This window comes from Indicator indicator, chromosome 16, assembly GCF_027791375.1.
Source record: "Indicator indicator isolate 239-I01 chromosome 16, UM_Iind_1.1, whole genome shotgun sequence".
Classification (NCBI taxonomy): domain Eukaryota; kingdom Metazoa; phylum Chordata; class Aves; order Piciformes; family Indicatoridae; genus Indicator; species Indicator indicator.
In genome coordinates, this window is record NC_072025.1 from 16661881 (window position 1) to 16685055 (window position 23175).

Here is a 23175-nt window from a genome sequence, read left to right on the forward strand (position 1 = left end):
AAGGCAGCATAATTTTTGCTGTGAGTTGTTGATTGAACCATCAAGTCATGCCTCACTTCTGGAAAAGTAGACTTCCCAGGTCCAGCCTGCAACGGCTGTGTCCCTGTTGCTTGTGCCTCTTCTGCTGGGTACAGACCTGTGTTGCTGTCCCCTCTCTTTTAGCATCCTGTTTCTCTTTGCTCTCTGCTCTTTCTCGTTACTAATAGTTAAGCAGGGAGCTGCTCTCCACCTGACATCCCAGGAGCTCAGCTGCGAGGACTCTGTGAGTGTTTTGAAGCCCTGGTTTCCTGGGTGGCAGGTGTCTGAAGCTGTTTGCATAATGCATCTGCTGGCTTGTGAAAAATGCTCTTGATCCTCCTCTGTAGCAGAGGATGCTAAACGAGCCAGGGTAAGTGTGAATTCAGAGATGGCAGGATGAAGGAGGAGACGCACAGCACATCTAGTTTAATAAATAGATCTTTAAAGCTAGGAGTGACCTTCTGCCTAACACGGGCTGCAGACTTTCACTCCATCTCCCTCTCACTGAGCCTAGCAATGCTAGGGATTTCAAGCACGCATGGAACAGGATTGAGACCACAGATTTTGGGTGAAACTTGTGAAGGGCTGGTGCAGACACACGTCAGGCACCCACCCAAACACAACAGCTCTCTGCTTGGCTAGAGTTCGAACAGGGCCAGCAGGCATCACAGTGCTCGCAGCGCCGAGGGAGAGCTTCTCCAGCTCCTGTGTCAGCAGCCTGCTCCCTGGAGCTGAAGGGGGAGTTGCAGCTCAGCTGTCTGTGAAGTTTGGTGGGGCTATGATATGCCACGCTCCTGACAGCTCTAGCAGCCTGCGGTGACAGAGAGTTTGATACAAAATTCAGAGCCCTCACCTCCCATTAAGCAGAACAGCTAAGCCCAGGGTTGGCACTGAAGTGAGTGGCAACAGAGGTGTCAAGGATAATAGAGCAGAACAAGAGAATGTACAGCTGGGAACAGGTGAGCTCTTTCTAAGTCCTGAGGGGAAACTGGTCTTTTTCCACATGCAGTGCTGGCAGTGTGTGGTGTTTGGAGCTGTCGGATAGGGCCAGCCTCATGTGTTACAGGCAGCTCTGCCTCCTGAAGACCAGAAATGGGTGGACTCAGGGGTGTTTGTGATCCTCCAATGTTCTCCACACACATCTTTTATTAGTCCAGATCTCCCACACTTCTGAGGCTTCCTGAAAAACAAGAACGGATGTTTGGTTAAGTCTCTAACTGAAGCAGGTTTTTAAGCGTCAGGCTTCATTCAGCTCTTCTCTGAGGACCTTCCGGTGGTGGTGTAACATTGTGGTACATCAGCACATCTGCACTGCAAGGATCACACCTGGCCCGTCCTGGAGGATGTTGAACAGCTTGTGCCTGTGTGGTGAGGCTGGACAGGAGCTAAGAATAGAGACCATAATTAGGTCAGCAGCTTGCAGTGGGCTGTGGGACAGGAAGGTTGATGTGGTTGAGCTCCTGATGGCACTTGTTAATTATTAATCATCTGTCTTAGTGCAGTGCCTCAGTAGCTCTCCGAGGTCGAGGGCTGGCGGTGCCCTGCAGCACTTACAGCATCCAAACAGCTGGAGTGGAGATGTTGCAAGTGTCCAGAGGCATAGCAAAGCTCACAGTCCCATGGCTTTAGATAGGTGACAGACATCTGGAGCAGGCTTGTCCCTGTCTCAAAGGCCTCTACCAGTGTCTACAGGCCTTGTAGTGCTAAGGACCAAGAATGGAGTGAGTCAACCCAGCTCGCAGGGAAGGCTGAACCAGGAGCTGAGCTGTGCTGCTCTGAATCCTCACCTGGGTATCTTGGGTGCCAGGGATTGCTCAGGACACAGTTGGGAGTTTGCCTTCAGTAACTGAGAGGTTCCCATGGCACTGCAGCTGAGGAGCAATGCCCCATGGATCGTGGATGAGAGTGATAAGCAGGAAAAGAGAGGAAGAATAGGATAAGGAGGGGCAGGTGGTGTTACCAAGCACTGCGTCTTCAGGCACAGCCGCAGAAAGCTTCAGGCTCTCAGCAAGTGTCCAGATGAAGGGCTTTGACAGAGTCTGTGGGTATCACTAGTGATCTTTCCCCATGGAAAGCCAGCTTTCCTTCCAGACTTTCCCTACAAAAACAGATTTGCATTGTCCCGAGTTAATGCAGATGCATCCATCTGCTTTTACTTCTTCCTTCCAAGTTGGCAGTCTTCATTGCTGCCAGACTGTGTTACTGTAGGCTCCCAGCATGTTGTGTGTTCGAAGCATAGCTTGTAGGAAGCATTCTGTGTACCTGGCATCAGGGAGACCACACTATGAGGAGGCTTCCCATAATGTTTCTCTTTTCAAAGCTGTGCATGACAGTAATGGGGACATCCATTGCTGGCAGACTGAACAGGGCAGAGCACAAGCACAAGGAGAGCAGGTTGTGTCCTTCTGCACAGCCCATTCCTTCTCTGCTGTCACTGGGTGTAGGTGAACTGCAGATAGATCTGGTGCTGCTAATAAATCTGAATTGCAAATAGGTCTGATGAAATACATGTCAGTGCCCAGGAAACATCAGCCTCTGAGCATAAGGAGGAAGTTCCTGGAGTGAAATGGCTTCAGTCACTGAGACAAGTGAGGTGACTGAGCAAAGAGGAGTTTTGGACTTGTGACCTGTGAGTCAGAAGGGGCTTTTGTTCACATCTCTGATTTCTGTGTGAGAGGTAACAGAGTATCGTTCCCTGCCTTACAGCTTTTTTCTTGGAGATTTCTCCTGCACATCCTGGGCGGTGGTGTGCCAGCCTGGGAAAATGGCAGGGACTGCTGGTGTTGTGATGGTTAACAGAAGCATGGGAACTTTCCCACTGAATCCCAGAGGCTGACAAGCTTAGGTCATCAGGGCCATTTGGTATTTACTGATTTGGAGGAGAGGGTGTATAGATATTTAAACTTCTGATACTGTGGGGTTTGTTAAGGGTCTTCTGATATTTTCTGGCTGCTACCTTTGCACCTTCTCTTATGTAAATTAGCTGTGTTATGAACTCCAGGCAGATGGAGTCACAGAGGTGCTGGGAGATGTGCCCACAGCAACACAGTGAAGTAGTGGCAGAGACCAAGGGGAACTCTCTCTCTTTTGAATGACTAGACCAGAGCCTGGCTGTGCTGGTGAGCTGGGATGGTTGGTCAGGGCTGGGGCACTGTGCTGGAGCTGTGTGAAGGATTGCTGCCCACAGCAGCCAGGCTGGTTAAAGGCCTTGACTGACCAGCGTAGGACCCATCAGAGGCAAGGTCTGGCTGTGCCCTTATGCTACTGAGAACAGTGTGTTGCAGCAGCACCAGAGTTGTAAGCCACAGGACTTGCCTGGTGAAGCGTGGGGGTTTCTTCTGTGGTGATAACTTTACAAAGCATCCTCTTTCAGCCCTTGTCTGTGTTTCTGGCAGCTACTGAAGGATGTCTGGGGCTTGCAGTGCTGTAAGGGCTCAGCCTGAGTAACATAAGCTGCCTGGGTCTTAGGGTTAGGGCGAGGAGACTTCTTTGCCATTCCCCAAACTACTTCAGAGACACTGAGGCTGGGGGAGCTGGGATTTTTTAGCATGGAGAAAAGGAGGCTGAGGGGAGACCCTCTCACTGTACTACTCCCTGAAAGGAGGTTGGAGCCAGGTGGGGATCATAATAAGTGATAGGACCAGAGGACAGAGCCTCAAGTTGCACAAGGGAAGGTTTAAGTTGGACATGAGGAACCTTTCTTCCCCAGAGGGTTATCAGGGCCTGGAAAAGGCTGCCCAGGGCAGTGGTAGAGTCTCCCTCCCTGGAGGGGTTTAGCTGTGTAGATGTGGTGCTGAGGGACATGGTTTAGTGGTGGACTTGGCAGGATTAATGGTGGGACTCAAGGAACTTAAAGGTCTCTTCCAACCAAAGCACTTCTCTGATTCTATTCTGCGATTCTTGGCTGCTTTCCTGTTTGCAGAGCTGTGCATGGCTGTGTTCAGATGAGAACTGTTTCAAATACTAGTTGCTAAGCATGCTCAGGTTTGAGATCCAACATTGTTTATGTTGCCCCCAAAGCAGATATGCCAAAGGAGATGTAGTCAGGCAAGAAACTTCTTCACTGAAAGGGTTCTCAAATACTGGAACAGGCTCCCCAGGAGAAGGTTGAGTCCCCATTCCTGGAGGTGTATGAAAGTCCTGGTGGTGAGGGACATGGTTTAGCACCAGACTTGGTAGAGTTAGAGAATGATTGGACTCAATCGTAAAGGTCTTCTCCAACCAAAACGTTTCCATTATTCTGTAAGTGTCCTGCCCAGAGATGTTACATCCCAGCTATCTGCTGCCCTGGGTCTAGCCCAGATGCAGAAATAAATTGTAGATAAATTTCCAGGACAGTGTGAAGGAAGAAGGAGGGCAGGTGTGGAGGATGTTTTTTCTCCTCTGTGATTTCTGTCAGCTTTCCCCTTCAGCAGTCCAGGAGGTCTGTGTGTTGTCTGAGGAAAGGGAGAGAGCTGGGGAGCAGGAGCAGGACACGCTCTGCAAACACAGTGCCTGCATTTTTGAAGGTGTGTGCTTTGCAATGGGTAATTTGCTCCTTTATTGTCTGCAGAATAACAGCAGTGACAGCATTGACTTTCTCTAATGAACAGCTGCTCAGTGCTAGAATCTATTCCCAGAGGAGGCTCACAGGGATGAATAAGGTTTCATGCTCCTCCTCTGGAGAGGGTGAGAAAGTTCACAGACCAGAAGATGGCTGCTTGATTGTTGGATATCTCCAGATCTTGAACTGCTGACAGCTGAGAGCTGAGCATGTCACCATGCAGGTCATGTTTAACCTTCCAGCACTCTCGCCCAGGCAGGGTGTTTATGGAGGCAGGAGAGAGGTGTTAGTTCCCATCTGAAGAGTCATCCTCTTGTCACTGCAAACAACCATGGCAAATTGGCTGAACAAAAACTGTTTTCCTCCTGTTGCACTGCCTGAATTCTGCGCTGGTACTCAGCACTAACAAGAGCAGGGAGGAGGTGGCTGATGAATTATGGATGTGTTAGAGGCAGACCCAAGTTGTAAACTCGTGGAGTTTGAAATCACTCATGTATGGTATAACTCAAGCTATAACTTCAAATAAATCGTTGGAGCTTTGTCTCCAGCAGCTCCCCATGGTGCCTCCCTTCACATCCCTGCTCACAGTTCCCCTTCACTTTGAAATGACACAGGTTGGGTTTTCAGAGGTGAAGCAGCCTGTGTGCTGAGATCTGTCTGGCACATTCACCTGCTGGCACAAGGCTCCCTGTGTTGCTCCCCTCTCCACCTCCTTTGGGGTTCCTACTACACTTACACTACACTAGTGATTTGTTGTTTTCTCTGTGCCTGCCCAACCACCTTGCCCTGGATCCTAGCTCCAGGTGCTGAGAGATGCCTGTGGGAGCAGTGGTACAAGGAAGTGGAGCACACAGATTTGGCCTGACTTTCCTGTCTTGGGAAAGTGGAAAAACACATAAATTGAAAATCTGCTGCAGTGAGTGATTCATAAACAATAAAAGCAAGGGGAATGCTTTGAAATACTTCTGCAGTTCATCAGTAAGTCTTGTCCCCTGGTCTGTGATGGCACTGTTGCTGTCTCCCTGTGCAAACACAAGCACACGTGACAAACTGTGCAGAAAAGAAGGCTTCCTCTCTTACTCTTTCAGGCCCAGAGGATTTCTCTCAGTCCTAGTGCACTACTCCAAGCCATCCCACAGCCACATTTGGCACCCTACAAGGTGTTGAGGTTTTTTTTGGTAAAAAGAGGGTAAAAATGATCCATCTGATTCAGATGGGCAAAAAAAGGCCACAAAGGCCATCAGTAACAGTGAGTTCTGATGTCATTCTGTGGGTATGTGCCTTGGGCTGGGCAAAGCTTTTGCATAGAGCAGCTTTGCTGCATGGAGAGAAAAAGCAAAGCTAGAGGGGGAAAGAAATCTCAAAGCCCAGGTTTTAACTAGCAGCACTGTGAAAGCTTTGGGTAGCACAGAACAGACAGCATGGCACAGATGCGTTTGGTGACCTGTTTTGTTCAGGCACTGAAAGATGTCTTGGAAACTGCAGCTCTTTTTTCCTTTGGTTCTAATATTCCCTCTTGACCTGAAATTATCTTAATAGCAATGGAAACAAAAAAACTCATGTTGGTTTTACTCTTTGTTTGTTGGAATCTCCTGTGTGGAGGTTTTCCTGCTTTACTTACTATGGTTCTTGGGAACTTTTCAAACCGTTTGAAACCCAGTTTGTAGCAGTTAACCTGTGATCCACCCTGTCCAACCAGCCCATTGACATAGCAAGTGAGAAATGTACTCCAAGGGGCTCCATTTAAAGAGGAGCTTGGCTGGTAGACCTGCTCTGAGAGACCCATGGTGAAATACAAAGCTGGAGAGAAGCAGTTTGTGTGTGCAAGCCCTGCATGGGGCATTCATCCATGCACACACCCAGGAATGCACTGGGAAAACAAGCAGAACTGTTTGGTTTTGTAACATGATTTCAATAACAATCAGAGACAAACAGACCTGGGGCTGGGCTAATGTGTTTTCCCAATAGTTTTTCAAGGCTGAATCCAGAGTTTTGGCCAAGGCAGAAGGAAGCTGAAATGGCTGTTTGAGCTACAGGTCCCTGTGGCTGTTATGCTCTTGGCAGAAAGACTTTGACTATCAGGAAGCCCTGATACCAGCTCTCTTTCTGCCTCCTGCAATATGGAGCTGATGAGTAGCTCGTCACCAGCCCTTTTGGGTCACCAGGCCTGGCTTCTGCTGTCTCCTTACCTGGCCATCAGCAAGCTCCTTGCTGTTTCACTTCCAGGGCATCCAAGGGACAGGATGGGCAGCCCCAGAGGGAAGGTCAGCACATGCTGCTTCTGTGGGACTGCTCAGGGTGAGGAGAATGAAGCTTTTTGTTGGTCCTTCCCTAGCCAGAAGGTAGATGAACCCCCCCAAGGAGAGGTGAAGCTAAAGACTTCGCCTTCACAGCTGTGCTTCACAGCAGCTCTGCTGGACCAGGAGTTGGTGGCTCCTGGGGCTGTTTCAGAGCTTGTAAAATCCCTGTTCTACTGAGTGGCAGCTCTACAAGGCCTTGGTCTAGGAACCAAGTGATATAGGACAAGTACCTTCTCATGATATTTCTATAACCTGTGAGGTGCCTTCACCAGCTGGCACCTGGAGCTATGCACCAGATGAGTGTTTAAGTCAGGTTTGGGGAGCTTTCTCTCCTCCTCTGCCCTAAGCTGGGTAGAGAAAGCTGTTTGGGAATCTGGCAGGGAATATGCTGCCATCTGGCTGGTGATATTTTTTTACTTTAGATCTATTTTTTCCCCCAGCAATACAGAAAAGGACAGGTTTTTGTGCACAGACGTGTTTCAGCCACATCCTGCCCAGCAGGTACTTGGGCAGCTGGTGGTGTTGGGTAAAGAATCTCACTCCTGTGGTAGTCTGTCCCGTTATACTCCTGCTCCCAGGAGCTGGGATGTAGGTTGCTGCCCTGTTGGTTTTCTTCAGAAGCTCTGTGGCCCCACAATGGCTAATAGGTCTCCAGGGTGGGCAGATGAGGCTCGCTGACCCTTGTGCAGGCTGAGATGGGCCTGAGCCTGTGGTTGGTGGTGATGTGTGGCCAAATCTAGCCATGCTGCCAGCCCCTTAGCAGAGAACAGCTCTTCATATGGCTCCTTTGCATTTCTTTCCTCAGCTCACACTTGAAACTAACCTCATCACAACTTGTTGGGTTCTGTAGTGTCTTCCTAGCACAGTGGCCTTCCCATAATGCCTGCTATCAAAGTATTTTTCTTTGCTTCTGGTGCTTTCTCCTGGTGTTTCCTTTCAAATCATGGCTGGAAAGCTGCTGCTTCTTGTTCTTCCTGTAATACTGCCTCATCCCTGTCTGCTGTATGGCATGGAGAAAGGGGAGAAGCCTCACTTTAGCAGTGTGCTGAACAGCCTCACCCATCTAGTCTGGTTTCTTTGGAGTCCCTGTGCGCAGTTGCTTTGCAGGACTTACGGATTTTAGTGCTTTGTTGGACTGGAGCTGGAGTTCAGAGAAAGCTGCTGCTCCATAGAGCCTTGCATTTCTCTGATCCTTCAGCTTACGTGCCTGTTGTGGAAGCTGTCCTGCCTGGTTGTGCTGTAAGCCCTTTTTCTGTCTCTGTAGCTCTCAAGCCCGGTCTTGGCACTGCAATTAAGAGCAGCCAGGACTTTGATCTCTTTGTCAACGAGGCCCTGATTCCATAGTCTGATGTGGTTTCTTCTTGTCCCTGTTCTGTCCCCCATGGTGTTCTGCTGTGACTGGATGGCTGAAAGTGTCTGTAGGCATGAAGGATGTGAACAGCCAATGTATGTGAATGTAGCAGAGCCTTGGCCAGCCCACCCTGTGCTGTAAGCACTGAAGATGACACCTGCCTGTGCACACCAGGCTCTCTGTGTAGTGTGCTGGTTCCCCTGGAGGAGGGTGTCTGGCCTGCCTTTGCTGTGGTGCCCCTTGGCAGCTCTTACTGCTGCTTTGCCCAGCGCTGGGGCTGCAGTTCAGCATGGTCCAGCCGTTGCCTCAGGGAGGGGACCATGGGTGCTCCTCGGTCTCTGCTTCCATCTGCTGGACAAGCACTGACTCCTGCTCTCTCCCATTTTCCTTCAGTACCTTGGGAATTTTACTAGCTCCTTTTAAACTGTGCTCACATAATGCTGTAGATGGAAATCCCTTTCACATGTGTGGACTGCAAGAACATTGCAGTGTTGAGCCAGCTCTCTCTGACGAAGATTTTTGTGCTAGAGTAAATGGCATGAGCCTGGAGGTGGGCTGAACACAGTGTGTTCGGTGTAGCCTCCTGCCATGCAGGCAGGCCAGTGTGCTGAGACCAAAGCTTCTCTGGTCTCTATCCACAAGAAAGTCAACTATAGAATCATAGAATTATTTCAGGCCTCCAAGATCCTCAGATCAACCTAACACCACCATGGCCATTAAATGAGTGTTGAATGAGCGTTCCTTGGATGCCACATAAATGACTAGTGTGAGTCAGGTCACAGGCCCAGTTGTTGCAGTGGCATCTCCAGAAGTGCCCACAGCAGATGCTAGAGGAAAGCATGTGAAAAACAATGGACAGGGACGAAATAGTAATTTCCTTGGATGTCTCCTCAGAATATGGCAATCAGGGATGTGGGAACATCTTGGGCTGGGAGTAGCAGTGAGACCTTTGTGTTTAACAATCCTGGTAAGTGTGTCTTTCATGAGCTTGTCTGAACCTCTTGGTTTAGAATTCTGCAGCATCCTGAGGCAGTGAGTTTAACTGTGTGCTGTGCAAGAAAGCTCCTGCTTTTATTTGAGACCTGCTGCCAAGAATTTGCTCTGCTAGAACATGGGAGCACCTGGAGCAAGCCTAAGAATTACTTGCAGTGCATGACTTCTCTGTAGTTATTTTTCCCTTCATGAAGACAACAACAAAAGTGTCCCTCAGAGTTAGACATATTTGTGAGATCTGGAAGAGCAGGGTTGCTGCTGTCAAGGGTCATGAACAGTCTGGTCTGCTCAAGAGTGCTCCGGGTGTTTTCATCTGACAACAGAAATTTGGCTGCTGCAAAGGCATTTCCTTAACCTTCCCTTAACCTCTGCTCAACAGTGGGCTGATGCAAGCAGAAGCTTGATTTCACACAAAAAGTCCCCATCCCGTTCTCAAGACATTGTGTGGTGCAGCATATAGATCTTCCCATAAAGACTGTTTGAAGTACATGGTGGCTGCTCATCTGTGCACCTCTGAGCTGAGCAGCATGCTGTCCTCTGGCTGTGGAATGACTGATGGAGTCTTTGTGCCATCAGGTGAAGGGCTGGACACAGAGGCTTGACCTCTCTTTGTTCCAGTTTACAGTTCCACACCTGGATGTTAGAATGTCCTTAACCAAGTCATTAGATTCCTTCTGAGCTGTTACAGTGCCTTGGCAAAGGGTGTCTTGTGTGGCTGCTGCTCCATTTGAGGACAGTGATGTCTTTCGTGTTCCATCTAATTAACAAACATCCATTCAGCAGCTGAGGAAGGTGCTGGCTTGAAACTATTTATTTTCCATGTGAGTTTCCTGATACTCATTTTTACTGAGGCCAGGGTGATTAGAGTAAATCTGCAGGGCAACCCTTTGTTCATTTCTTTAGCAAAAATATTGTAGTGTAAAAAGCAAGATCTGCTTTTCTTCTGACATGGGCATGAAGCCAGTGAAGGGTCTGAAGAACAGGTCTTCTGAGGAGCAGCTGAGGGAACTCAGATTCTTTAGTCTGGAGAAAAGAAGGTTGAGAGGAGACCTCCTTGCTCTCTACAAGTCCCTGAAAGGAGGCTGGAGCCAGGTGGGGGTCAGTCTCTTCTCCCAAGGAACAAGCAACAGGACTCAAATTGCACCAGGGGAGGTTTGGGTTTGATAGTATAAGAAACTTCTTCACTGAAAGGGTTCTCAAACACTGGAAGTGGTTTTCCAGGGAGGTGGTTGAATCCCCATTCCTGGAGATGTTTAAAGGTGTCAGAGATGTGGTGTTGAGGGACATGGTTTAGTGCCAGACTTGGTCAAGTTAGATAATGGTTGGACTTCATCATCTTAAAGGTCTTCTCCAACCAAAGCAATTCTGTGATTCCATGAGCCATTACTACACGTAAGACTACCTGGGGAAGCCCAGCCAACGTGTCTGGAATCTACAGTCTGTATTTTTCTTTGCAACTTGAAAGGATTGACTTTGCTTTTTATTTTTGACATCAGGTTCCCAGCCTTCAGGAGGAGATGTCACCATCATCGCAGCTCCAGAGAACACCACGGTGGTAGCTGGGGAGAGTGTGGTGATGGAGTGCATGGCAGCCGCCGATCCCACCCCCTTCGTCTCCTGGATACGGCAGGGTGAGCCTGAGGGACACAAGGCAGCTGTTGTTGTCAGGTGGAACCTGTGGGTACTTTATTTTAAAAATCAGGAGGGGTGCTTGTTAGATTGGTGTCAGGTGTGTGTCAGTGTAGGGTGTCCTTGTTAAACTGGAGTTACTAATGCAGTCTACAAGGGGCAAAGCATGCGATTCACTTCATAGTTATTTGACCTGTGAAGTGCCTCAAGTTCTAGTGCCCAGATGCCTTTTGATCTAAATTAGTCATCCTCACTGTGTGAGCTTGGACAGTGAATGTCATGAGGTGGGGTCAGGTCTGTGCCACTCCTCTGGGATCTCAGAGGTTAGTGGGGATTATGTGGAGTCTGCCATTGCACTGAAGAAATCGCTTGGGTTCTCTTTCAGGACTACAAAGCACAGTAAGATCTGTTGATCTTTGGAGTGGCTGGGTGCCTGGCTGGGAAGTTTTATTCAATATTGTTACTGGGGTCAGATTGGTAATGGAAGGATCGAGAAGGTGCTTAGGTCTCATCAGAGCTGTATGAATGAGGCAGACTGACAAACATTACTCAGGGCTAGGAGCCTAAGTCACAAGTAGGATGTCAGTGTCACTTTACCAAGCGTCACATCCATCAGATGTGTTTCTGAGACTCTCACTGAAGATGTTCTCAGCTCAGGAAGGGACTCCAGAAAAGGCTCTCAGTCATTTTCATAAATCCAGGTCACAATTTACAACTCCTCTCCCCTGTAACCATTTATTGTGATTGGTCTGCAGCCCAGACTTGTCCACAGGCAGCAGTTTCAGTGTGTATAAATATTTCCTTTTACCCACAAAAAAAGAGCAAAAAAATCTCAGAGGATACAACTTTGGAAATCAAATGAGCAAGGATGAAATACTCTGGCAAAAATTTTTCTGCTTCATCATGTGCACTTCACAAGTACCAAAACTCAGCTTTCCCATCCTAGATGACTGCTTTACTGAGAGCTCCTGATGCCCATAGCAGAGTAGATTAAAGATTTTGGGTGGTAGAAGAGAAAGAGGAAGTGGGGAGTGGCTGGTGAAACAGTTCCTTCTGTGCTTTATTTTATAAGGGCTTGCTTGGCCCTCCTCTGCTACCTGGTGTAGACTCTTCAATTAGAAAAGATGGATGAAGAGTGGTAGCAGCTCTATTTTACAGCCTGTTTCTGTCCAAGGCTTCATTAAGGAGCAGGCTGGGTTACTGGGCCATTAGTCATGTAGGTAGCACCGAAGATCATACCTCCAGGTTGCCAGTTTGGCTCTTGCCAGCCTTGGTAGTGTCAGCTAATTGCTACCATCTGGAGTCAGGTTTTCAAACCACTTGAGTGCAGATGGGCTGCCCAGATTTTCTCCTCCTCTGAGTGGGCAACCACTGAACTGTGAGGCCTTTGAAAGACCCCTAAAATGCCTGGAATGGGCAGAGGAGCTGATCTCAGCTGCATCCCCTGCTGATGGTGCTAAGTAGGTGCAGCTGTTCACAGCAGAGGTGCAGAGCTTGCTTCTGTCTCAAGATCCAGGCTCAGTGGAATCTGTGAGAGGGGAAGGAAAGCCAGTGCTGAGTTTTTGCTGGCTGGAAGACATCAGTGCTTCTGCAGGTGGAGAGGAGCAAGGTCTGGTGGTTGCACTGGTACTGCACAAATTGGCTGGCTCTCTCCATCTACTGACTGTGCCAGAGCTGGCCCTGGGCTCTTGACCTCCCATTCGAGTCTTTTCTCAGCCAGACTGTGCCTGCCCATACTCTGTCCCCAGCTTGACTTTGTGCCTCCACAGTCATTCAAAGGTACCAACACCTTGTGCCCTGTGTTTCTCACATGGAAGGAATGTCCAGCACCAGCCTACTGCCTTGTCCATAACATGTTGAGGAGCCTTAGAGCTCTTGGAAGCTGTTGAAGAACAGTTCAGCTTCTGGCTAGGGAGCGGGAGCCACCCGTTCCTCCTTCCTTGCTCAGCAGCACTGAGCATCTAGCCAGGAGAATGGGAAGAGGGCATCTCACAACCCAGGTCTCTGACCCAAGCAGCAGAGCCCCAAGAAGAACCAAGTGTCTTCCTGATCTCTTGCAGCTCAGGAGCCAGTGTGGGGCAAAGAATGAATTGGGGGTCCAGGAAGTTTTGGTTCACATCCAGGACCCAGAGGAAGGAAGACCCCCTGAGCAGTTAGAGATTTGGTGCTCTTGCTGATGTTTGCATTAAAGTGTGAGGGGAGGAGGTGTGTGATTGTGCATGGAGGTCACCAAGCAAATCCAGCAGCTTTTCCAAAACATGTGTTAGCATAGATTTCCCTTGAACATGCTATTCCTGGGGGGGGTCTCTTTGCAGGCACACCCAAGGCATCAGAGACTCTTGATCCAAACCAGAACTGCTTCAGTTATTACAGGCTAAACTAAACCTTGGGCCAATGCTGGCTTAGTCTTGCTGATGCTTGGTCAAGTACTGAGGAGCATCCCACCAGAAGTCCTCCTCTGGGTGGGATTTGGGATTTGGGGATCTTTTCATTCCTCAGCTGATCCTGACTAGCCAGACATGTGGTTTACAAGCCCTCATAAAGGGCAGCCTGAGGCTCCCTTCCACCTTTGTGCACATTTCTTCCTGCAGATGGAAAGCCTGTTTCCACAGATGTGATTGTGCTGGGCCGCACAAATCTGCTCATTCCTTCCAGCCAACCCCATCACTCAGGGGTCTACGTCTGCCGCGCTAACAAACCCCAGACCCGGCAGTTTGTTACGGCTGCAGCTGAGCTCCAGGTCCTTGGTGAGTAGAGAGCAGGATAAATGCCCCAGGTAGCTGTTGACTACCTGGAGCAACATCCAGGAGCTCCCCAAGAAGTTGCATTTGTGGCGTGTGCTGGATAAGAAAGGAGGCAGGTTAGAGCCAGAAGGCCCTGGATTGGGATAGGTCTCTGTGGGAGAGTCACTTCTTTAGTTTGGGGTTTAGTTCCTTGTATTTACTGAGCTGTTTTATGCCTTATTCTTGTTCTCCAGGGTTCCCCCATGGAAATCTGTATCACCAATTAACTTCCAGTATCATGAAAGCCAGCAGGGAGAACAGCCTAGGATCAGGGAACGCAGTCCATGATTGATACAGAATTTATTTTTCCTTTTGGACAGAGTCTAAATTAAGCCTCTAGAGCCTGCCTGGCAAATCCTATCTTGTAAGCAAAGCTACTACTGAATAAAACATAGCACTGAGTGGGGAGGAGAAGGGATTTGCTCTGCAATCTTTTCCTCCTCCTTCCTGCATTAATTTGTCCTTTCTCCTCCCAGCTACACCCAGCATCTCCCAGGCTCCTGAAACCATTTCCCGCACCCGAGCCAGCACAGCCCGGTTTGTCTGCAAGGCGGAGGGTGAGCCAGCCCCGGCCATCCACTGGCTGAAGAACGGTGAAGTCATCCTCTCTAACGGCAGGGTGAAGGTGCAGAGCAGCGGGAGCCTTGTCATCAACCAGATCGGCTTGGAGGATGCTGGCTACTACCAGTGCGTGGCCGAGAACAGCCTGGGCATGGCTTGTGCCACTGCCAAACTCTCGGTGATCGTGAGGGAAGGTTTGCCCAGCGCTCCCAAGAAGGTGTCAGCCGTGTCCCTCTCTAGCACCACAGTCCTTGTGTCCTGGGAGCGACCAGAGTACAACAGCGAGCAGATCATCGGCTTCTCCTTACATTACCAGCGGGCTGTGGGTAGGTGTCACCTGCCTGTGCAGCACAGCTCTGCTGCAGGTACAAGACACGAGACACAGGTTGACTTTCTTTCCCAGCCAGTGGGAGATGTGTGAGGAATTCCAGTTAGCTTTGCCCTTTTTCTTTGCAGGTAAAGGAATTTTCTCTTGGGAGTCAGAACCAGCCCATGACAGTGCCTGTGGATTAGCCAGCATACACTGACTTTAGACCAGCATGCCCATTTAGCTGAGTTCTCTGGATTCTAGTGGAACCAGGCACTTCAGGAAATTGATTTCATTCATTTACTTTTTCCTCCAACACATTAATTTTCTATGCAAATGGTGTGATGATTAATGTTGATATCAAACAGCTACGCTATGTTCAAGTAGTCACTAAATTGTTCACACCCAGAATCTGAAGTGAGGTACTTGAGTCTCTTGGGATCTGTCTTCCCAAACAGCCAGCAAGCCAATACTCTTGCTGAACTGCTGCCAGAGCTCCTCTGAAAATTAAGCTGGTAATTTCAGCTGCCATAGCATGGATTGAGGAGCTTGAGTCAAAATGGAGATGTTCACACTGAGACATTGAATTTTCTGCCCAAAGAATTCATATAAGGGATGGGGTTTGTGCAGGTACTGGGGAAATTAGCAAAGACTTGGTGATTTTTAAGGTAGATTTATATCAGGGACCTTGGGGAGTTAAGTGATTTTTTTCAAAGAGTGTCTTGACAGTTCACTGACCTGCTGATCAGTGTTTCCTTGACTCTAGGAACAGATAATGTGGAATACCAGTTTGCTGTCAATAACGACACCACTGAGCTGCAAGTCAAGGACCTGGAGCCCAATACCAACTATGTCTTCTATGTGGTCGCATATTCCCAGCTCGGAGCCAGCCGGACGTCCTCTTCCATCGTTGTTCAGACCCTGGAGGACGGTGCGTTGAATTAGATGGGTGCTAAAGAATGTTCTTGGCCTGTTTTGTGGTGAGCACTCAATGTGCTCTGGAGAATAGTATCAGCTCCTAGAAACTGAAACCTGCTTGCTGCTCCTACAGCTTCTTGTCAGAAGCCCTTTAAAAAGAAAACCAAAGTGCTCTGCTCTGGTGATCATCAGTGTGGGTGATGAAGAGCATGAAAAAGACCTTGCTGACACTGGGGCCCATGAGAATCCTGTGGTAACTACAGTCAGCTCCTCTGGGTTTTCACGTAGCTAATGTGATATTACTCTAAACCTGACTCTGAGCCAGACTCAGAAGACAAACATCTATTGCAATTTGTAGGGGTCGGAGCTGCCTTGAGGTTGAGTCCCTCAAGAACCAGTAGTTTTATGTTGATTTCACCATTTATCACATAGCGTTTTGAGAGCAGTAGAGGCAGAGTGCCAGGAGGACAGCTGCCCCACAGAGGAGGACATGTACAGCTTTCAGCAGGCTGCAGGACAGAGGCAAAAAGCGATGGTTTTGGCAGACCTTGTGCAAGCCCCTGCTGCAGGGTGCATTATGTGCTTTTAATGCTCCTGACAACATCAGACTGCATGGTCCCACGTGGATGTGTCTGAAACCTGAAAATCTGAGCTGAAAGCATGATGCCTGCCTGCTGCAGGGAGCTGTGGTTCTCAAGGGAAAGGGCATTCCCAAACTGAAGTCTGGAACTGTGAGCCATTTCCTCTGTGTTCCACAGTACAGCATAGCCCAGTCAGCTGGTCTGTCCTAACCTGTCCAGTTTGCAGTGGGCATGGAGTTCTGAGGGAGCAGTGTGGTGTGGCCAGCAGGCCTGTTGAAGCTGAGCATGTCCTCTCCCTAGACATCCCACCGATGCTCTGAGCTGTTGAAGAGCTGTGGGGTATTGGTTGCCCTCCAGGAAAGCCAGCCTGTCACCAGTGGCTGTGTCAGAGGAAAGACTGGTAGTAGCCTCCAGCCAACTCAGAGAGCTGACAGAAATGTGTTAAGGTCTTGCCTTGGTCTTTGCTGACGTCTGGTTGTTGTTTCTACCCAGTTCCTAGTGCTGCCCCTCAGCTGTCGCTGTCAAGCATGACTCCTGGTGACATCCGTGTGACATGGCTGCCTCCTCCTCCAGAGCTGAGTAATGGCAAGATAACCAAGTACAAGATTGACTACTGCACCCTCAAGGAAGGTGAAGGGAAACACCATTTTGGGGGAGATTGTGTCTTCTGCTCCAGCAGGGCTAACAGCATGTCCTGTTGAAGGGAGGAGGTGCAAGGCTGAAAACAGAGGGACCCCTTTTTACCCAAGGGAGAGGAGCAGCCCTATCTTAGCCTGGCTCTGCTGGTGGTGGTCACAACAGTGCTGGGGTGCTGTGCTAATTCTGTGATTGTGGAGCAGCCTGTGTCCCCAGGGCTGACACCTGTGTGTTTGTGCTGCCCCATCAACGTCTACGTGAGCCACCCTTTGGTGCCATCTGCACTGCATGTTTTGGGGGAAGAGCTTTATGCTGCTTGGGGAAGAAGGGTAAATGCTTTGGATTCCTTTAAAATGGAGTTTGATCAACGTGATTCTATGGAAGGAAGTATCCTGGCCAGGCTGTGTTGTTCCATTGTTGAGTTTTATCCAGTTTTATTGATGTTGTCAGACACTCTAAGAAGCCTTCAGCAGGACTGGTAACATTTACCTATGCTGGATGGGGCTGTTCCTGTTCCACATGTGCTTGCTTTGCAAATCCTTCTGGGTATTTGCTCTTAAAACTGTCAAAGCTCTGCAGCTTCTCACTTTCCAGGGTCATGATTCTTACTGAGGGAAGGATGGGGAGCATGATGAAGTGCTGGACACGTCCCCATGTGTTTGATCTGGATTAGCAGTCTCTGCTGTGACTCTTGGCTCTTGTTTTTTTTGCCCTGAGCCTGCATATGGCTCTGTGGCATCATAAAACCTTGGAAAAGTTTGCAGTCCAGGGATGACACTCAGCAATGTGCGGTTACCTAATAGGGACAGCGCTCCCAGCTGAGTTTACACCAGGTGAAGCTGAAAAGCAAGACCTCTACATTCACCAAACAGGCAATTTGAATCTTCAGCAAGACCAAATAGCTGTTACAGTGAAAGTCCCAGGCCATTCTCAGTTCAAATATCCTTATGAACGTGGGTGGGCCAAAGAGGGAGCGATAAATGCTCAGTCTGGCATGAGTAAAGGTGTGATTTTTGCAGAAAGCAGAGCTGCTGAACAGTTCTGATTGAAATGAAGGTGAGGATTTAAATACAGCAATGAGAAGCACTGGAATGTACCATCAGCTGCCATTGGCTGTGTTCATGGTCTGCCATCAGCAGGAGCAAGGATTCTGACAGCTCCCCTCCAGGCAGGCTCAGTGGTGCTGAAGACAACCTGCACTTTGGAATGTGATGGAGGGAGTTGTCACTCAGGATATCAGCTCTGCCCAGTCTTTAGTTCTAATTTCTGCTGGTGGCATGAGACTGCACTGAGCAAAGCCAAGCCAGCCTAGGCCCTGTAGACCGTGTAGGGGTAGCTGGGCTTTGTAGTTGCTCAGCTGTGTTTGCCTCTGACTGGAAAAAACACATTGTCAATGGTATCACCTTGTTCCCAGCAGATCAGGTTACCTCCATCGAGGTGGGTGGGAACGAGACCCAAATCACACTCTACTCGCTCCACCCCAACAAAGTCTACAAAGTTCGCATCGCCGCCAGCACCAGCGTGGGCTATGGGGCTCCTTCTGAGTGGACCCAGCATCGCACCCCTGACAGAGACAACCAGACACATGGTAGGAGGCTGGGTCATGCCTGGGATTCAAGGCTAGGTGTGCAGGGCACTGGGGAACTTGAGGCGTGATTTTCATTAAGGAATTAGAAGTCTTGGGTTTAGTCAGACCCACCTTTATCGTTGTTGAGCAGCCCCCAAATGTCTTGCTGCTTGCCTGTGGGTGGATCTTTCCTCCTTCCGTCTGCAGCTGTGACAATTCTTCCCAAATGAAGAAAGAAACAAAATCCTCAAACCCCAACTTTATGGCATTAGGGAGTGGATAGACAAGTCTGTCAAAAAGAGCTGAGCCAAGCAGACTCCAGCAGTGGTTAAAGACATTGGTATTTCAGAATACATTGAGAAACTCTCATACTGGCTTTGTGATGCTTTTTTTCCCCAGCTACTGAAGTCAGAAGAGGAGTGTAACTGCACCACTCTCCCCTGTCAGACAGTGGAGACATCCCACTCACAGGACATCCTCACACCCTTCCCTCACGGCCAGGGGCAGGGAGGATTTTATAGAGCAGGGAATGCAGACAAGTGGCTGAACATTTTTCTCTCATCTTGTTCTTCCAGTTCCGTTTGCCCCGACAGAATTAAAGGTGCGAGCGAAGATGGAGTCTCTCCTGATAACGTGGCAGCCCCCAGCCAACCATGCCCAGATATCTGGCTACAAACTCTACTACAGAGAAGTGGACCCAGAGGAGTCCAGTGATGAAAGCCCTCTGGATGGTGCTGAAGATGAGAGCTGGGATGTAGGACCCATAAAACTAAAGAAGAAAGTGAAGCAGTACGAGCTGACTCGACTAGGTTAGCTGGTTGCATCTTCTTAGCAGTTGGTGTGGAAACCCAGGGTCTGCTTCTTGCACTCCAGGGTGCTTCCGGGAGGCTTTGCTTACCTGCTTGGCCACAGATATATAAATCCAGGACCATAAGAGCTTTTCGAAGAGCATTCAGAATCATGACTGGAGCAGGGCTCTTGGGGCTTGTTCTAAGCAGAGTTTAAACCACAGACATTCGTGATGCCAGTGGAGTAGGGGTTGTATTTTTAACCAAGAACTACTGATACACTTAGTGTATGTTAATAAGTGGATCTGAATCAATTAGTGGTTTTTATTATGTCACTGTAGTGCCTAGATTAAACTCTCCAGGCAGGACAATGATCTCTTCTTCCCTCTCTGTTTCTAAGAAGCTCTGTAATTGCAGGCGATTGGAAATCTCTGTATTAAAAAGCAGAGAAAAGGGTTGATTCACAGTGTGCTAAGTTTGGGTCAGAGTTCTTCTTCACCTTCCAAGGGAGAAAGGATAGAAGAGTGAGTGTCCATGGCTGGAGAACAAGTCTGCAACCATGGTCAGATCTGCCTGCCTGGCTACTTGCAGGTGGTGTTTCCTGTAAGGAGTTAAACTTTTAATATCTGATCATATTAAACAGTTGATTTGTCCATTGATGCAGGATGGAGAAAGATGAGAGAGTCATGGCAGATGCATCCTTGAAACAGGAGTCTAAGAGTTCTTCCATCCTCCATTTTATGCTTCATCCCTCTTTCCCATCCCTGAGACTGCAGGACGAGGGTTTCTTGTGCTGACTTACCTTACACATCTAACATCTGTATTATGCATGGTGTACAGGTCAGGCTGCAACACCTGCAAAGACAGTTTGTGTCATTACTAAGCAGGTTTCCAGCTATGCTGCAACCATCCTGCCATGGAGAGGGTGTTAAGAGTCATGGGTTTTGCTGAAGAATTTAGTTCTATAAGTCTAGAGGAAACCACATGTGAACATCATCACAGGCTGCTAACCATTGGCAAGTCAGTTAGCAGAGGGCTTCAGGAGTGGGCTGAATTGGTTCCAAATGCTCTGGCATGATGATGCTGAGAAGGCTGCTTGTTCTCCTGTAATTACTTCCTTAAAGTTGGGCATCTGTTAAGCCCTAATGATTTCCTTATGATTTGGTGGCTGCATATCAGCTATCAGTGTGTCAGGAAGAGAGTTTCGGGTTTCCCCCAGACATGGCTGTTCTCTTTTTCCCCCTTGCACTATTGGATGACATTCTCTTGCACATGTACTGTAAAGGAAGGGTTGGGAAGTTAACTCTGCTGAGAAAGGTGGGGGGGGCTGGACATGGGACAAGAAGGAGGAGTGGTTGGGATTTAGAAGGGTTTAGTTGTGTGGCAGGGAATTACCTTGCATGAGTGGTCTTGCAGGCAGAGTAGGTAGCCTGGAAAGGTTGGCAGCCCTAATGTGATCTGTTGGCTGACAGGGAGTCGTCTGAGGGTATTTCCCAGCTCATGGATGTCTGCCTGGGATGCATGGGGTGAAAATCAACTTCTCCTAAGATCCCTCTGCAGAAAAATGATCAAAATACTCAACACTGTCTCACTGTCCCTTGGGAGTATTTCCTGATGTCAGTGTAAAGGGGTGCATGTGGTGAACGGTGCTGTCTGGTGCTGAGAGATTCGCCCCGGCCCATGTGAGGTGGCTGTTGAAGAGGTGTCATGTCAGGAACTTGAAGAAATAAGAATGGAATGGAATGGAACACTCTTTATTTACACAGAAGGGATCTACAGTGATCATCTAGTCCTGACTACTTCAGGGCTGATCAAAAGTTAAAGGACATTCTTAAGGGCATTATCTTAAGCACTGACAGGCTTGGGGCATCAATCACCTATGTAGAAAGCCTGTTCCAGGGTTTGAAATGGTGTCAGGAGATCCCAGGGTTAGGCACTGGGAGTGAGAGGCTATAGCTCAGGTGTGGTTACACACCACATCAGTGCAAACAGGGTCAACCTTCCCCGGTGGGGGCTTCGTGCTGCTACAACACATCTAAATGCCCCTTGGCTCCACATCTCTACAGTATCACTGAAGTCCTTGCTCTGCCCCTTGGCTTGGATTGGAGCATGGCCTGACACAAAATTCCTGCCCCACTGCTTATTCTTTCATAACTCTGTGTTCATTTCCTGATTTTTCTTGGTGTTTTTGCAGCAGAGCATGGCAAGAGGGGAACAACTTTCTGGAGAGACCAGTTCCTTTCAAGACATGCCTCAGGCTGAGGTGATGTACAGGAAGCTCTTTGAACAGGAGCTTCTTGAGCACAGTTACTCTCTGCTCCCAGAGACAGCACAAATACTACATAGCAAAGAGCCCTGCCCACGTTTCCCTTCCCTAGTCTCCTGTAACATTAGGCTGTGTTTGGGCTGCAGTGAAGTTCTTTGTGCTGCTCCAGTGCAGGATTCTTGTCTTCTCTTGCACTGGCTGGTCCTGCTCCTGAAATGGTGCCAGCTTTGTCCACCCCTTGTCCTCCATGCTGTAGACTTCTTCATCTTTTGCCTTACCCCCAACATCTGGCCTGATTTTTCCTGTGGTAATGACTCAGCTCTGTCCATCTGAGTTGTCTAACATAAGAGAAGACTTTTCTCCCATGCCCATGTTAACCTCTGGAGCAAATCATGTCTCCTTGGAGAGGTATCAGTAGTGACACACCTTGTACCTTGTCAAGAGAGGTATGTGCTGAAATCCTGAGAGACAGGTGGGCAGCTGTTCAAAGGCACTTAAGAAATGCAGCAATTTCATGAGTCTACAAAGTCAAAAGGAATCTGCCCTGAGTCACTGGAAGGGCTTTTCCCTTTAGAAATCCTTCCTGATTTCCATCTGTGTTCTGCCAGTTAAGCTCTGCAATGGTGTGCAACTGCCAGGACCATAATCTACATGAAAAACAAATGGTGAGGATTTGGTCCTGCCTTCCACAGTCCCTTGAAGAAAGCCTGTGTTCCTGTGGGAGTCACTCCCTGGAGATCAGGGTATTTCCTCACTTCCAGAAAGGTATGGCATATGGCATCTGGCCAGTCCAAACACCTTGGGAAAGTGGAGTCAAGCAACATCTTTAGCATATTGGATATATTATGCAGTCATGCAGATTTGTGATTTGAAATGACCTGGACTAGATTATTCTGCTTATATTTATGTATGATGGAATGTAGTGAAATACATCTGTTTTCATGCTGCCTACTAGCTTCTTGACAGCTTGATAGAGCTTTATATCTGCGTGTTCCAAGAGCTTGAACATCTGGGCCTGTGTGTAAAAATTGAAGCCAAGCCTCTAACTGAGAAACCCAAAATACCCCCATCTTCAGAATGTGGATTGCTTGATCTTGCAGTAAAGCTCCCCTGGCTTCATGTCTAAGTGGCTGCTGTATTGATCCTACCCAGGGATGGAGATACAGGACTTGTCCTTTCCTTCACTCCATTCTCCTCCAGGAGCTGTGCACAGCTGCATCACATCTGTGAGCTGTTCCTCATCATTTTGGATCACATCAGCTGTGATGAGCTTGGATCCCAGTGAAGCCCAGACACAATGCTCAGGCAGGAGGAGTGTGTGTGCTGGCCACAGACAGGTTGTGGGGTTCTTTGTTCCACCCAGCCTGTGGTCCCAGCCATTTGGAATTTGAGTGCCCTTTGGTCTCATGCCCCTTGTGGGGGTTTGAAATGTTTTCCTATGGCTGGAGAGTGTAGAAATGCAGATCAGGGAGCCTTGGAGGCAGACAAAACTCTGTTTGCTTTTGGGATTCTTTTGGGAAGAAAAATGTGGCTGAGCTGTTTTTCTATTCTGAGCGCGAACATGTGTTGTGGAGCAGAGAAAGCCTTTGGTAATTGGTACCATTAGCCTCTGGGAGCATAATCAGTGCAGTAATAATAAAATTGGCATCAATAAGAAAGGTTTTATTCTGCTTACGTTGTCTGGCAAAGAGAGTGGTGATCTGTCAGGGCAGGGAATGAACAGGCACGTCCCAGATGAACAAACTTCATCAATGCGCTGCAGCCAAGGCAACCAAAGGCAGCCCTGGGCTGCTCTCACTGAGCTTCTGAATGGCCTGGCTGCTGAAGGGAGAAGCTGGTGAGTGTCATACTGCAGAACTTTGTCTCTCCCAAGTTGTTTCCTTAATTAAACATCTCCATTAGAAAACCCCTCAGATGTTAGTTAACACAGCAGA

General features: G+C 48.7%; 1 protein-coding gene across 1 annotated transcript in view; it reads left to right on the forward strand.

Annotated features, from left to right (window-relative positions):
• The window catches only part of IGDCC4 (immunoglobulin superfamily DCC subclass member 4), a 96298-nt gene that overhangs the window by 55427 nt on the left and 17696 nt on the right, over positions 1-23175 (forward strand). Inside the window, exons 5-11 of the mRNA XM_054388147.1 lie at positions 10702-10836; positions 13426-13581; positions 14094-14504; positions 15252-15416; positions 16477-16614; positions 18035-18208; positions 18763-18996. Coding sequence (XP_054244122.1) covers positions 10702-10836; positions 13426-13581; positions 14094-14504; positions 15252-15416; positions 16477-16614; positions 18035-18208; positions 18763-18996 — 1413 coding nt within the window. The remainder of the gene's footprint in view (positions 1-10701; positions 10837-13425; positions 13582-14093; positions 14505-15251; positions 15417-16476; positions 16615-18034; positions 18209-18762; positions 18997-23175) is intronic.